Genomic DNA, 13,865 nt, shown 5'->3' on the forward strand with positions numbered 1-13,865 from the left:
CTTAGCCAATTTTTTGGCTTTTAAGTTGCTAGGTTTGCTTGTATTGAGTCATTGGCTGAATAGTTCTTTTATTGCTTTCAAAAATGAATACAATTTTCTGTTACATCTATTGGTGGTACATCTTCAAGTGCTTAATGTTCCAAGGTCATGGAAGTCTCCGCCTATCCAAGGTCTCCAGGTGACAACTGCCTTGTCTAGAATAATGGACGACTCGGTAAAGTCCTTCCTAGGTTGGGCCGAGTTTCCCTTAGGCAGGGTCTTTGGTTGTCGGGGTGACTTTGCGTAGGACAAGGTCACCTATGTCAAGCCATTTGAGCTTCACTCTCTTGTTGTAGTAATCAACCATCTTCTGCTGGTACTTCGTCATCTTGTTAAAGGCTCCATCTCTGACTTCGTCCAGGTAGTCCAGGTTGACTCTTAGTTGATCATCGTTGTTGTCCTCGTGGAACATCTCTCGTTTGATACTGCTTATTCCCACTTCGACAGGGATTACTACCTCAGTGTCGTAAGTGAGTTTGAAGGGGGTTTCTCTTGTTGGGGTTCTTGTTGTAGTCCTGTAAGCCCATAAGACATTGGGCAATTCTTCTGGCCAGGCCCCCTTAGCATTGTCCAACCTGGTTTTAATGATCCTGAGTAGTGTTCGATTAGTCACCTCCGTCTATCCGTTTGCTTGTGGATGTCCCGGGGACGAGAATTGGTTCTTGATCCTTAGACTTGAACAAAAATCCCTAAAGCCTTGGCTGTCGAATTGCTGCTCGTTATCTGATATGATTGTCCGTGGAATCCCAAACCTGCAAATTATGCTTCTCCATACGAAGCACTGAATTCTTGCTTCGGTGATTGTTGCTAATGCCTCCGCTTTAACCCATTTTGTGAAGTACTCAATAGCGACCAGTCCTGTCCTTTACCTTGGGGCAATGGGCCAACGATGTCGATTCCCCATTGTGCAAATGGTCAAGGGGAGGCTATCATCATCAATCTCTCGGTTGGAAGGTGTTGGACATTGCCAAACCTCTGGCACTTGTCGCACTTCTTGACAAGCTCCCTCACATCTACCTGCATAGTAGGCCAGAAGTAACCTATTTTGATAACTTTACTTACCAAGGACCTAGGGCCTACATGGTCTTCGCAAACCCCTTCATGGATCTCTTCTAGGATATACTTAGCTTCTTCTTCGTCGATGCACTTCAAGTAGGGCATGGAGAAGCCTCTCTTGTATAGGGTGTCATTCAGGATCGTGAATCTGGCTGCTCTCTTCCTGACCTTCCTAGCTTCCTCGACGTCCTATGGGAGGCGTCCGTCTTGGAGGAAAGATATGATCAGGGTCATCCAGCTATTTGTGTTTTGGATTGCAAATGTAGAGACTTCTTCAATGCTGGGGTGTTTCTGGACTTCCATCTTTGAGCCCTAGCTCATTGATCTTTCTTTTGACGATGCTAGCTTCACGATTTTGTCTGCTATCATGTTCTGGCTTCTAGGGATCTGCATGAATTCCACTCTATCAAACTCCTGTGTCAAATGCTTCGTCAGCCTGAGGTTTTTTTTGCATTTTTTCCTTCTTTTCTTCATACTCCTCCTTTATCTGCCCCATTACCAGCTTGGAATCGCTCTGGAGGAGCAGGTTTTTAGTCCTAGTTCTTTTTCGACCCTTAGCCCCATCAATATTCCTTTGTACTCGGCTTAATTATCGGTGGCCGGGAATTTTAGCTAAACTCCATATTTAAGCATTTCTCCATCTAGGGTGGTGATGACGACCCCTACTCCTCCCCTCCTCTGAGCTGACGAACCGTCAGTTTGTACCATCCACTGTTCTGTCTTATCGAGGGGGTTATCCTCGTCTGGAAGAGTGAACTCGGCGATGAAGTCCGCTAAAGCCTACGTTTTAATAGCTATCCTAGGGTGGTAAATGGTGCAAAACTGCAAGTGCACAGTATCGTAGTTTTATAGTAAAATGATGAGAAGAGTATCGTCCTCAGGGATTGGTAACTTACTTTTGACAAATACCAAAATTATGCTAATCTTGATTTTATCTAGAGAAGTCACTAAGATTTTTGTAATTGGAATTCAAAATAAAATCAACTTAAATAAAAGATACGCCGAGGAAAAGAAAGATGCTGCTTGAAAATCGACTTAATGAGAAAGAAACTTCTAGGAAATCAATTTCACCTAATCCCTCACTATGCTTTACTCATCTAGCTAATTTAATTTAATTCTCTTTGTTTGTTATCAATTTCCAGACTCTTCCAAAAGCCTCTTTCGACAGTCAATTGGAAACATTCTTGTTCATCAATTTACACAAGAGTATGCAATTTAATAAAGCAAGAAAGCATTAAAACCAACGATTTTAATACTACATAGGTTCATACAAGTCTTTTGATCTCTATATTTACCTATGCTGAAATATTCAAGATCTATTCTATAATTCCCTCTTTCTACAGCAAATCACAAGATCAAAATCATCTAATTAATGGCCAGTTAATTAGAAGCAATAAGCTCAGAATAAACCAGACAAACATGAAGAGAATTAATTCAAATTACCATAGAAAAGCAAGTATAAGTCGGAATTAGATTACATCGTTTTCCTAGAATAAAGAAAATTTAGTTCATGCTAAAAATTAAATTCAATATAAACAAATTCACCATAATTTTTTCTGAGAAGATTTGAAGGAAAAAATGAACGCAAAAGAATCTCCTTCAGCCTCTACCAGCTTCAGCGCCTCTTTCTTGTTTTTCTGTTTCAACGCCTCTTCTTCTTGTTTTCTGCTTCAGCGCCTCTTTCTTGTTTTTTCTGTTTCAGCTCTCTTTCTTGTTTCTGTTCAGCGCCACTTTTCTTTCTTTTCTGTTCAATGCCACTTTCTTTCTTTCTTTTTTTTTTTTTTTTTTTTTTTTTTTTTTTTTTTTTTTTTTTTTTTTTCTTTCTGCCCAAAACGTTTTTGGTTCAGTGCCTCCTCTTCTTGTTTTCTTTGTAAGCGCCTCTTTTCTTTCTTTTAACATGTTGCCCTTTTAGTTCAACCCCTCTTTTCTTTTGTGCATGCCTCCTTCTCTGTTCCTTGCCAACTTCTAAGGCCATAAAGAAATCTCTTCCTTTGGTTCCATTTATCCAAGACCCAATATTCTCTCTAGCTGCTTCACATCTCTTTTATTTGAGTAAATCTTTATTTTCTTCAAATCTAGAATAAAATTTAAAAAACAAAAATCAAGTCTAAAATCAACAAAATAAATAAAATTAGACTAAAGTTTAAAGTTGAGAAGTGATAAATTACACTCAATTATGCAAGTCATCAGGTGGTATTCAATGTCGAACTGGCTAAGCTCGATCGCCCATTGGACCATTGTTCCTGCTGCCTCGGGCTTATTCATGGACTTTTTCATGGGTTGGTCTGTCATTACCAGGATTAGGTTCGCCTGAAAATAAGGTCGCAGCTTGCGCGAAGCTACTATTAACACGAATGCAATCTTATCGATCCTTGGGTACTTGGCTTTTGCCCCTTAGAAAGCTTGGTTGATGTAGTAAACTGGAAGGTGTTTCCTGTCCTCTTCTCGAATCATGGCTACGCTCACTACTATGGCTGATACTGCCAGATACAAATACATGTTTTCTCCCTCCTTGGACGGACTTAGGAGGGGTGGATTGCTCAGATAACGCTTGAGTTCTTGAAATATTGCCTCACATTCGTCAGTCCAGGTAAAGACCTGCTTCAATGTCTTGAAGAAGGGGAAGCATTTTTCCGTCACTTTAGAGACGAACTTGTTGAGTGCCGCTATCCTTCTTATGAGTTTCTGGACTTCTTTGAAGGTCTTTAGTGACGTTATGTCTAGTATGGCTCGCACCTTCTCCGGGTTTGCTTCTATCCCCCTTTGGGACACCATGAACCCCAAGAATTTCCCCGAGGCTACTCCAAAGGCACATTTATTGGAGTTTAACTTCATCTGGTACTGTCTGACTGTGGTGAATGTTTCTTTGAGGTCGTCCAGGTGAGCAATCTCTTCTTTACTCTTGACGAGCATATCATCCACATATACCTCCATGTTTCTTCTAATTTGCTTACTGAACATTTTATTTACTAACCTTTGGTAGGTTTCTCCTACATTTTTCAGTCTGAAGGGCATTACCTTATAGCAATATAGCCTTTGGCTCGTGATAAAAGCAGTTTTCTCTTGGTCTTCTTTGGCCAGTTTGATCAATTGTATCCCGAGAACGTATCCATGAACGTTAGTAACTTATGCCCTGCTGTAGAGTCCACTAGCTAGTCTATTCTTTGTAGAGGGAAATTGTCTTTTGGGCAAGCTTTGTTCAAGTCCGTGAAGTCTACGCACATCCTCCATTTTCCATTCGCATTCTTCACTAGGACGACATTGGCGAGCCAATCTTGGTAATAAACTTCTCAAATAAAGCCTGCTAACAATAGCTTGTTAACCTTGTCCGTAATTGCTTGATTCCATTTTGGAGTGAAGATTTGTCGTCTTTGCTAGACGGGCTTCTTCTCGGGGTCCACATTTAGCTTGTGTTCGATGACCTTTGGGGATATACCTGGCATGTCCTCGTGGCTTCATGTGAAGACATACAGGTTCTCTTTAAGGAACTGGACAAGTCTTGTCTTTATATCGAGACTCAATGTCGTCCATATCCTGGTCATCTTTGCTGTTTCTCCTTCGACCAGCTCCATTGTCTCTAGAGCTTCCACTTTATCTTCTTCCTTCTCCTCGATCATCCATGTATGGCTCTCTTTGGCAGCTAGCACGGCCTGATAACATTCCCTAGCTAGTACTTGATCTCCTTTTACCTCGCCCACACCGTTTTCTATTGGGAACTTTACCTTCAAGCAATAGGTGGACATGGTTGCTTTCCAGCAGTTGAGCGTGGGTCTCTTGATGATCACATTGTAAGATGAAGGACAATCTATCACCAAGAAGTCCAATTGACGAGTCAACTGCCTCGGGTGAGTCCCTACTGTAACCGTCAACGTCACTACGCCTTTGGGATATACTCTATCTCCACTGAAGCTGACGAGGGGGGAGTCAAATGGGCGCAACCTTCCTGGATCCAGCTTCACCTGCTGAAAAGTGGAGAGGTAGATGATGTCTGCAGAGCTGCCATTGTCCACGAGGATTCTCCTGGTATTGAATCCTTCTATCATGAGCATTATTACCAGGGGGCCGTCATGAAGCTGCTTTACTCCTCTAGCATCCTCTTTCGAAAAAATCATGTCTCGGTCCGTTTGTCTTTGCTTGAGTGGGGGTATTCTATGAACGCTGTTCACTTGCCTCTAGCATGCTTTCTTGAGGGATTTGAATGACTCACCTACGGATGGGCCACCTATGATCGTTTTTATCTCCCCTATCACACTTGGCGAACACTGGGACATGTGTTCCTCGTCCCTGGGTGAAGAATCATGTTGGTTTTGTTGTCGTGTCTGAACCTACTGGAATTCCCCTTCTTCACATACTTCTGCAGTTTCCCTTTTCGTATAAGTTCCTCTATCTGCTCTTTTAGGTCCCCACAATCGTAGTGGTCGTGATCCTTATGGAACTGACAATACTTCTTTTTGTTGCGCACGTTGGGTGACGAATGTAATGGCCTTGGCCATTTGAGGTAGTGCTCATCCTTAATTTGCGCCAAATTTTGTCAACATGTATAACTAAAGGAGTGAATTTTACTGTTCGAGTAGTTTTTTCATCTTTCCTTTTACTTTCGTCACTAGTCTGACGATCTGGGCTCTTCCTTTTTCGTCCTTTACGATCGTCTTCCTGCTTTCCCTTGTTTCCTATCTTTTCCTCCTCCTTTATGGCAGCTAAAGTATCTTCAGCGTTCATGCACTTTTGTGCCTTCAGGAGCATCATTGCCATCGTCTTAGGAGGATTCTTCGCGAGTGAAACCACAAACTCTCTGGACTTCAAACCCGCTTTAAAGGTTGTCAACTGCACCTTTTCGTCAGTTTCGTCTACCTCCAGAGTCTCCAAAGTAAAGCGTTTCACGTACGACCTCAAGGTCTCTTTTTCTCCTTGTCTAATGGTGAGTAAGTGGTTTGCTGGCCTCTTCGGGCATTGTCCCCCGACGAAGTGGCGCAAAAAGGCATTGCCCAACTGCTCGAAGCTGTCGATGGACGATGTTGGTAACTTTGTGAACCATTCCCGTGCAACTCCTTTGAGAGTGGTGGGGAAGGAACGACACAGTATTTCGTCAGGAGGCTGTTGAAGGCCTAATGTCGTCTTGAAGGTGTTGAGGTGGTCCAGGGGGTCCTTAAGTCCATCAAACAGCTCAAGCTGAGGCAATCGAAATTTCAACGGCACAGGGCATTCCAAGATTGCCATGGTGAAAGGCGAATTTGTTGTCCTGACCATTCTATCCAGGCTTCGGTCTGTTTTCCCCTTAATGGCGTTCCTCAGCTCGTCCATCTCCTTTCTCATCTCCCAGAGGAGATCTGAGTTTGGTTCTTCTGGAGTAGTTGGTCCTCGACGATCGCTCCTTCTATGGCTATCTCCTTCATCCTCTTGACTGGCTTTAGACTGGTTCTCCTCCTGTTGAAGTCGTAACCTCATTTCCTAATTCTGTCTGGTGAGCTCTTCAATGTTAGCTACAAGAGCTTGGACTTGCAAGGCTAATGCTGCAGAATCCTGGTTGGACTCCATCTGAATGTAGAAGTTAATTGGAAACTTTTGAACCTAAGTACAAAAATGTCGTTCCCACAGATGGAAACTGGTGAAGTGCAAATCGTCAGTATTTGTAAGTGCATCTAGATGGAGTTGAGTCCTCGTCTGCGTCTTTGCAAATATGGTAAGATGGCTCCCTTGAGGTGGTCACTGGTGTGGTGCCTGCCACAACATCTCCGAGGCCAAAGTCAGTATAAGGAAGACTTTAGAGAATAACACAAAATATCATAGTAACTATGAGTGCTTTTTGGTGTAACTATGTACCTTGTGTTGGTACTGTGAGGGCTTTATATATGTTTCCACAGCTACTAGCCATTGTGGTTGTTATTGTGGTTTAAATGCCTCTCTTGGTAACATTTCATGCTCAGGCTTTGATGGGCTTCCAACGGTTTATACAGCTGGTCTTGTAACCGTCCATGGCATTATTAACTGCATTGAATGGCTTCATTACTTTCGTCAATGACGTGGATATATCGACGGAGATATTTGATTAGCTCGTCTGAGAGAACGGTCTCGTCGGTCTTGATGAGATCGTCTAGGGAAGTTGAGTTCATCAGTCCCATCAACCACCATTCACAATTTATCACTTTAGCAAATTATGGAAAAAAAAAGTTGTTATTAAACCTATTCTTAATTTATACGTGCAATTCTGGTTATCTTATCCCTATTTCTAAGGGGTTGAACCCATCAATTTTCCCCTCACCTATATTTCTATTTAGGAAGGAAAGTAATGGTCATGACTATGGAACCAACAATTTAGAGATTAATATTGGATCCAAACAATTACTGAATCTTCTATTAGATAATTAAATGAAATAGAGAAGAACTAAAAATAATAATTACTTATGTCAACTAAAAATAAAGGGAAGATGGAAAAGTTTTGCTAGAAACTTGGGAGTGGATGATTCTAAGTACAAAATCCTCGTAATAACCACTGTAAGGTCAAAGGGATCGGTTGAACAACGTGGTTGTGTGGTCATACTTAATTCAATCCTGCACTAAAATATTTCATTTACTTTTTATAGATCAACTTTCAAAATAGGTAGTTGAACTTAGAACCAATCACATCCCAACTCTTCTCTATATAACCATAGTCCAATAGCTACAAGTTTCTCAAAAACACAAAAAAGAAGAAGCCCAATAGCTAGATTGACCACACCTATTCAAAAACATAAAATTTATCTGAAAAGAAAACATTATAGTGAAAACATGAATCCCATTTCAAGCCTCGCCTTTGTGCTTCTTTTGACCGTCTTTCCAACCCAAATTCTTTGCCAGACACCCTTGATTGAACAAGCTTGTGGTTACACCATTTACAAGGTTCTGTGCCTAGAAACTCTTCTCTCGGACCCTGGTTCCAAAAAAGCTACAACTCTCAAGGAGATAGCCGTAATTTCATCAAATCATATAGAGAATAAAGCTAACGAAATATATACCCAATTCATCAATTTGAAAAATTCAACAGCGGAGGGGGACTTGAAGCAAGCCCTATTCAGATGCTCTGATTACTATTTATCTGTAGGTGACGTACTTTTTTCTGCGAACTTTTTGTTGAAATATAGCAAATATACACGTGTTAAAGAAGAGATGAAAAAGGCCACGGTCCATAGACAAATGTGTGACGAAGTTTTCCAGGGTAAACCCTTCAAGTCTCCATTATCCGAAGCGACTACCAAACTTAGCCAGATGCAGAACAATGCGGAATCCATTATCAATCAGCTTAAGCCTTGATTCCACGTTGATATGAATAAAATTTCCAACAATCAAGTTGGTGCTCAGCTATCTTCGTGTTGCCAGGTTTTTAGTTACCAAACAAATTAAATAGAAGTCCAATATTCTATAAAGTATCAATAATTGATACAATTCAATACATCTTATTATTATCTTATTTCATGTTTTTTTTTTTTCATCGGCGCATAGCACAAGCAATGCATGCTTCTTAAGGCCCTAACACAACCAATATTAGCTGCAATAGAATGCATGTTATTTCTTAGGTCTAATGCAACGTACCTCTAGCTTAGACATTATAGAATTGTTTATTTATTTTTTTTTTTTTGAGAAACGACATTATAGAATTGAAAAAATACAAAAAGGAGAATTTAATGCAATCTCAATAAAAAAAAAAAATAAAAGGAGCCCAAAATGTTGGTGCACTAGTGACTAGCCACTGGTAACAATTATATGAAGGAATTGATTCTTGTAGTTGACATTATGATACTTGAATGAATCACATCCAACATTCACTTCAACAGGTCAGACTTTACCACACACACCCAGTAGAAATGATTCATTTCACATCCATAACATCTTTTTTATTGGGCATTGCAGCGTTGACAACTTCAATCTTGAGAATGACATTTGATTTTTTTTTTTTTTGGGTGCGCGTGGATGTGCATAGTGTTGAAACAAAAATTGAGATTGAATGAATTAAAAAAATGATAGACAAAGAACCTTGGCGTGAATGGAACACTAAGGCACACAAATGCCTTCACTCTTTCAGGCTTAAACAAGCACAAGTACCAACCCATGATGGCTCCCCAATCATGTGCCACAAGAAACACTTGCTCCACACTCAGAGAGTCAATGAGAGCAACAAGGTCATTGACAATGTGATCATAGGTGTAGTTGGTGATGGAAGTTGGTGCTTCAGTGTCACCGAAGCCCCGGAGATCTGGTGCTACAGCATGGTATCCAAGTGAGCTCAAAGCACGAATCTGGTGGCGCCAGTAGTGCCAAAGCTCAAGGAAGACATGGAGGAATAGTACTACCGAGCCTTGTCCTTTTTCTGCTATGTGCATTTTGATGCCATTGGCTCTCACAATCCTATGATCAATCCCCTCCATGCCTGTCTCTCTGTCTAAGAAGTAAAAACTCTTTTTTTCTCTTTGCTCTTTCTCATGAGCTTAACCGCTTAAGCTTTTTGCTCTTGGGGTGGTGGTCGTGGCTAGCTAATGGATTTAAAGAGAGGTGTTATGACTAGTACAGGAGTTAATGCAGAGCATAGAAGAGTTTAGTGTCTAATTAAATCCACTACCAGACTCTTTTTATTTTTGCAATTTGTTGTTCCTCTTATCAACTCTGCTATTGACACAAAATTTCACTCTCTTTAATTTTTATTTTTGCAATTTGTTGTTGGCAAGTTGTAAATAGTTGACAATTATTTTTACATAAGCCTACCACTAAAGGCATGTTTAGTACACTGAATGAAGTTTACAACAAGAATTGTAATATTTATTATTGAGAATAAAATGTGTTGTAATAGAATAACTAAATCTGTTCATAAGTTTGGTTATGAGTTGTAACATTAGAATATAACTTAAGATTTATTTTATGAAATATCTTACTCAAACAATTATATTTCTTTAAAAAAAATATATTTTTTTTTAATTGAGAGAGAAATGAATTTTTTTTATGATTTTTTATTTTTATAATTGTAACTTGTATATGGCAAGTTTGTTAATTTGAATATATATTAATTTTAGAAATTATTGCACTTGCTAAAGAATAGCTGCTACAAAATTTTTAAAGAACAATAGCTATTCCTCATTTTGAAAAATAGCTATTCATAAGGAATGACTATTTCATATAGAGTAAAAATAACTAACTAAAGAATAGCTAAACCATATGAATAATTATTACATTATGTAGTGGGCGTTTTGGGGCCTTGGGTATGATTGGGTTCAAGCCCAATAAGCCCTATACAATGAATTTGTAGAGAGTGGGTTAGAAAACGATGCTCTAATGAATGGGACAACAATTAGCTTAGGTTTTCTTAACAATCAAACAGATATGGACTGGTTTTTTATGAATAAATTTGTCCACGGCACCTCATATATATTGATTGAAAAAAGGTTACACAAATGGTTCAAACTGCTACAGTGCTTTCTTTTACAAATTTCTGATCCCCTTTCTTAGGGTCTCCATCTCGTTTTCTACCATCCTCCCTTATCATCTCCACCTTCCAAGTGTAGATCAGATCCTTGGAGTTGGTTCTTGTCCCATCAACCCCTTCCTAAAGTCTTTGGGTAGTAGCTATAATGCTGAAAATCACCGTTCAAGGATCACTTCTTCATTAATGCGGTCAGAGAGTTAGCCGAGGTGCATTCAATGTGGTGGTAGCAGCTTTTCCTTAGATATTTCTAACTTCCTTCTGTCCTGTTCCTTCCTAATGTTTTATCTTTATTCGTAGAACGGTCTGGAAGGCTCATGATGGCAGACCGCATCGCCTAACCTCGGCTTGGCTCCTTCGAGGTGACGTTCCTCCTTGGACCTCTTCTGGGTGATCATGATTAGATTTTACCTCTCCACCTTCTACCATGGGTCCTTACGTTACTATTTACTCATCCTCGAACCACTAAGGTCCACGGATTGGGCCCCAAGCCCAATACATATGTGGACATGTATTCTTGGGATTTCCACCCTACAATAGCCCCTCAAAATTCTGCTTTCTGGCTCCTCGTGAAGGAAGGAGGATTTTGATGTTCTTAGGATCGCCCTGAGCTTATTACGTCTTACTTTTTGACTGGGCAGGCGCCTTTTTAACTGCCCAAGGCACGCTCCTGATGCTTCGGCATCCAAGACACGCATTCAATAAATTTTTACAACTCCATGTCTCCCACGTTCTACGGTGTGATACAGATCCAACGGCTAAGGATTCTGTTGGGATCTAGGCGGGAATTTTCCCGGTGGCAACCCTTCCTTTGATACAAATACCACTTAAATCAATCTCTCACTTCATCTTCACATTCACTTCATTCTTGCGTACATGCACTGAACCTGTGAATTTACCCAACACACTCGTGCCCTTACAAAAACCCAGAGCTTGTCTAAGGAGAGACTTTCTTTTTCCTGTAAGTTTTTCATATACCCTTTCACTTTATTTTTCCACACATTTTTCCTTTCTTTGCATCCTTCCCTCCTTGGCTATTCTTTCTTCTCTTAATCTTCTCAATTCCTTCAAATTTGTCTCAGAAAAAATGGGTAGATTTGCTTCCGAGGAGGGGTTAGAGAACTTCAAAGCCCAATATAGGATTCCTCCAAGGGTAGCCATTAGGTATTGTAAGGAAGGGCAGTGGTTTGAGGATAGAAAAGAAGGAGAGGTAGTTATCCCCATGATAGCTTTCATAGAGGGAGGGATGAGAGTCCCTATGGGTATCGTGACTAGAGATTACCTTAGGGCCCATAGGTTAGTCCCTACTCAGTGCGCTCCCAACATGTTTAGGATCCTAGGGAGTATAAACGCCCTTTAACGAAAAGATGGGTTTAGGGCTTACCCATCATGATGTCAACTTGGTTTACAACCTCTACCACCTAACCAGACAAGGGTATTACCTAAAGTCTAGGTACCTCGAGGTTAGGCATATTCAATGCCTCCTAGAGTCCAGCAAAGGCCTAAAAAAGGACTTTTTGATACTATCTAGGGAATGGCACGATGGCCTACCTTGTCCAACGAGGGAAGGGAAATTAGGTGGGGCTCTAAGTCTAGATTCTTAAACTCAAAATCATCCCTTTTGATTTTTCTTCAACTTGTGTTCATACTTGAAATTTCCTTTGAGTTATGTTTTGCTAATGATGTCCTTCTGTTTTTCTTGTTGGTTTTGCAGATCCACACGCGACCATGCCCAATTTCCACCTTGTAAATCAGGCCAACCTAGACAAAATCTTAAAGGCCAAGGTGTTCGTCCATAGTGACGGTCAACTTAGTGCTGCTCACCTCATCCTTAACTATGATCCCATATATAAGAGCTTCCAGGCACCCAAGTGTGTCATTAAGTCTAAAGACCCTCGACTGCAAAGGATCAGTGTTGCTACCCTGGGCTTCCTAGCTAGTGTTCCCATCCCATAAGGCATCCACCTTACAACCCCTATATTGGAAGGCATACCTAAAGTAGGAGCCTCCTCTTCCCGTCCAGTTGTCAAGGAAGAGAAAGAAGAGAAAGAAGCAGAAGAAACAGAAGAAGGAGAGGTTGTTGAATTGTCTGATTCTGAGGATGATTTTACGGTGTTCAACCAACCCTTATCTCAAAGAATACACTGAGTGACCTCAGCCACTCTTTTCCAGTCCAATCCAGCCAACAACAAGGAACTTCTTCCATTCCAAATGACATGGGCATCCAGCGCAAGCCAAGGGCCACTTTACAAGAACTATTGGAAGCCCAACTAGGGGGGAACGCGCCTGGGAAGGCACCCCAGGCTAAACTTCCTACCCCCCCCCCCCACCTACACCTGCCTTGCCCCTCCGACTTGAACCTGCTGACCTCAAAAGGAAGTGGGAGCCCAAAGGTAAACAGGTGGTGCAAGTTGGACGAACTCAATCCTTTTAGGAGGACGAGGCCCAAAGAGTGGCCAAGCTATCCAAAGTGGGGCAACGGGGCGCTGAGAGGAAGAGTGATCCTCCAACTGTACCTCCTACTTGGACCCTTGCCCCAATGCTGGATGGGGCTCCTCTACTGGCCAATGCCTCCATTAGGGATTACCAAGGAGGGAAGGCTAGCTATGTGCTCGACGCGGTGGAGCATGCTTTGTTGTTCCCCGATGACATGGCCGAGTTGAGGACTTTGAAGAGGCACGAGGTCTTCTTCAGTTTGAAGAGATACCTGGGCATGGTAAGTCTTTTAACTTAGCTTTTTAGTCTTTCTTCACTATTTACTTTCTTCTCTTTATTTAATTTGTGTTTCTTTTTCTTGGCAGGCCATTCAAGCTACGTTCAAGGAGGAAGAAGTAGCCAACTCCTGTCACAAACAAATGAAAGAGGAGGAAGGCAGGCGCCACACAATTGTGGAGGCCTTTAGTGTCATTGCGAAAGTATTCAGGATCTCAAGAACAAACTGCTTAAGGAGAGAGGGAGAGAAAAAGTGCTGCATTGACTTTGGACAATGTTGAGAGGCAAGTTGAGAGCCAACGAGTGCTCATACGCAACGCCAAGGATTAACTATCTGCCTCTAAAGCCCAGATCACTGCCTTCAAGAAAAATTTGGGGGAAACCAAGAAGGCTAAGGATGATGCAGAGAGGACTTAGGAGGAGGCGAAAAGGGCTCGGGAGTAGGCCAAGCAAGATGGATATTATATAGGAGTGGCGGAGACCGAGATAGCCCTTAGGGCAGAGGTCTCGGAGGTGTGTAGAAATTACTGCTCCCAAGTGTGGATTGAAGCTCTTAATCAGGTTGAGGTTGAGGCTTCATCTATACTTAGGAGGGCAGAGAATATTTACTACC

The 13,865-nt window shown here is 41.3% G+C and overlaps 2 protein-coding genes across 2 annotated transcripts; both read right to left on the minus strand.

Annotated features, from left to right (window-relative positions):
• Positions 1-5,341: 5,341 nt before the first annotated feature.
• Positions 5,342-6,540, minus strand: LOC126728060 (uncharacterized). Its single transcript, XM_050433939.1, has 2 exons — positions 5,659-6,540; positions 5,342-5,605 (listed from the first exon to the last, which is right to left on the minus strand). The coding sequence occupies exons 1-2, from the start codon at positions 6,538-6,540 to the stop codon at positions 5,342-5,344; spliced, it is 1,146 nt and encodes a 381-aa protein (XP_050289896.1).
• Positions 6,541-6,715: 175 nt separating this feature from the next.
• On the minus strand, positions 6,716-9,527 carry LOC126728062 (uncharacterized). Its single transcript, XM_050433940.1, has 2 exons — positions 9,103-9,527; positions 6,716-6,854 (listed from the first exon to the last, which is right to left on the minus strand). The coding sequence occupies exons 1-2, from the start codon at positions 9,492-9,494 to the stop codon at positions 6,716-6,718; spliced, it is 531 nt and encodes a 176-aa protein (XP_050289897.1). The 5' UTR covers positions 9,495-9,527.
• Between the last annotated feature and the right edge of the window lie 4,338 nt (positions 9,528-13,865).

Source organism: Quercus robur, chromosome 5 (assembly GCF_932294415.1).
Source record: "Quercus robur chromosome 5, dhQueRobu3.1, whole genome shotgun sequence".
NCBI lineage: Eukaryota > Viridiplantae > Streptophyta > Magnoliopsida > Fagales > Fagaceae > Quercus > Quercus robur.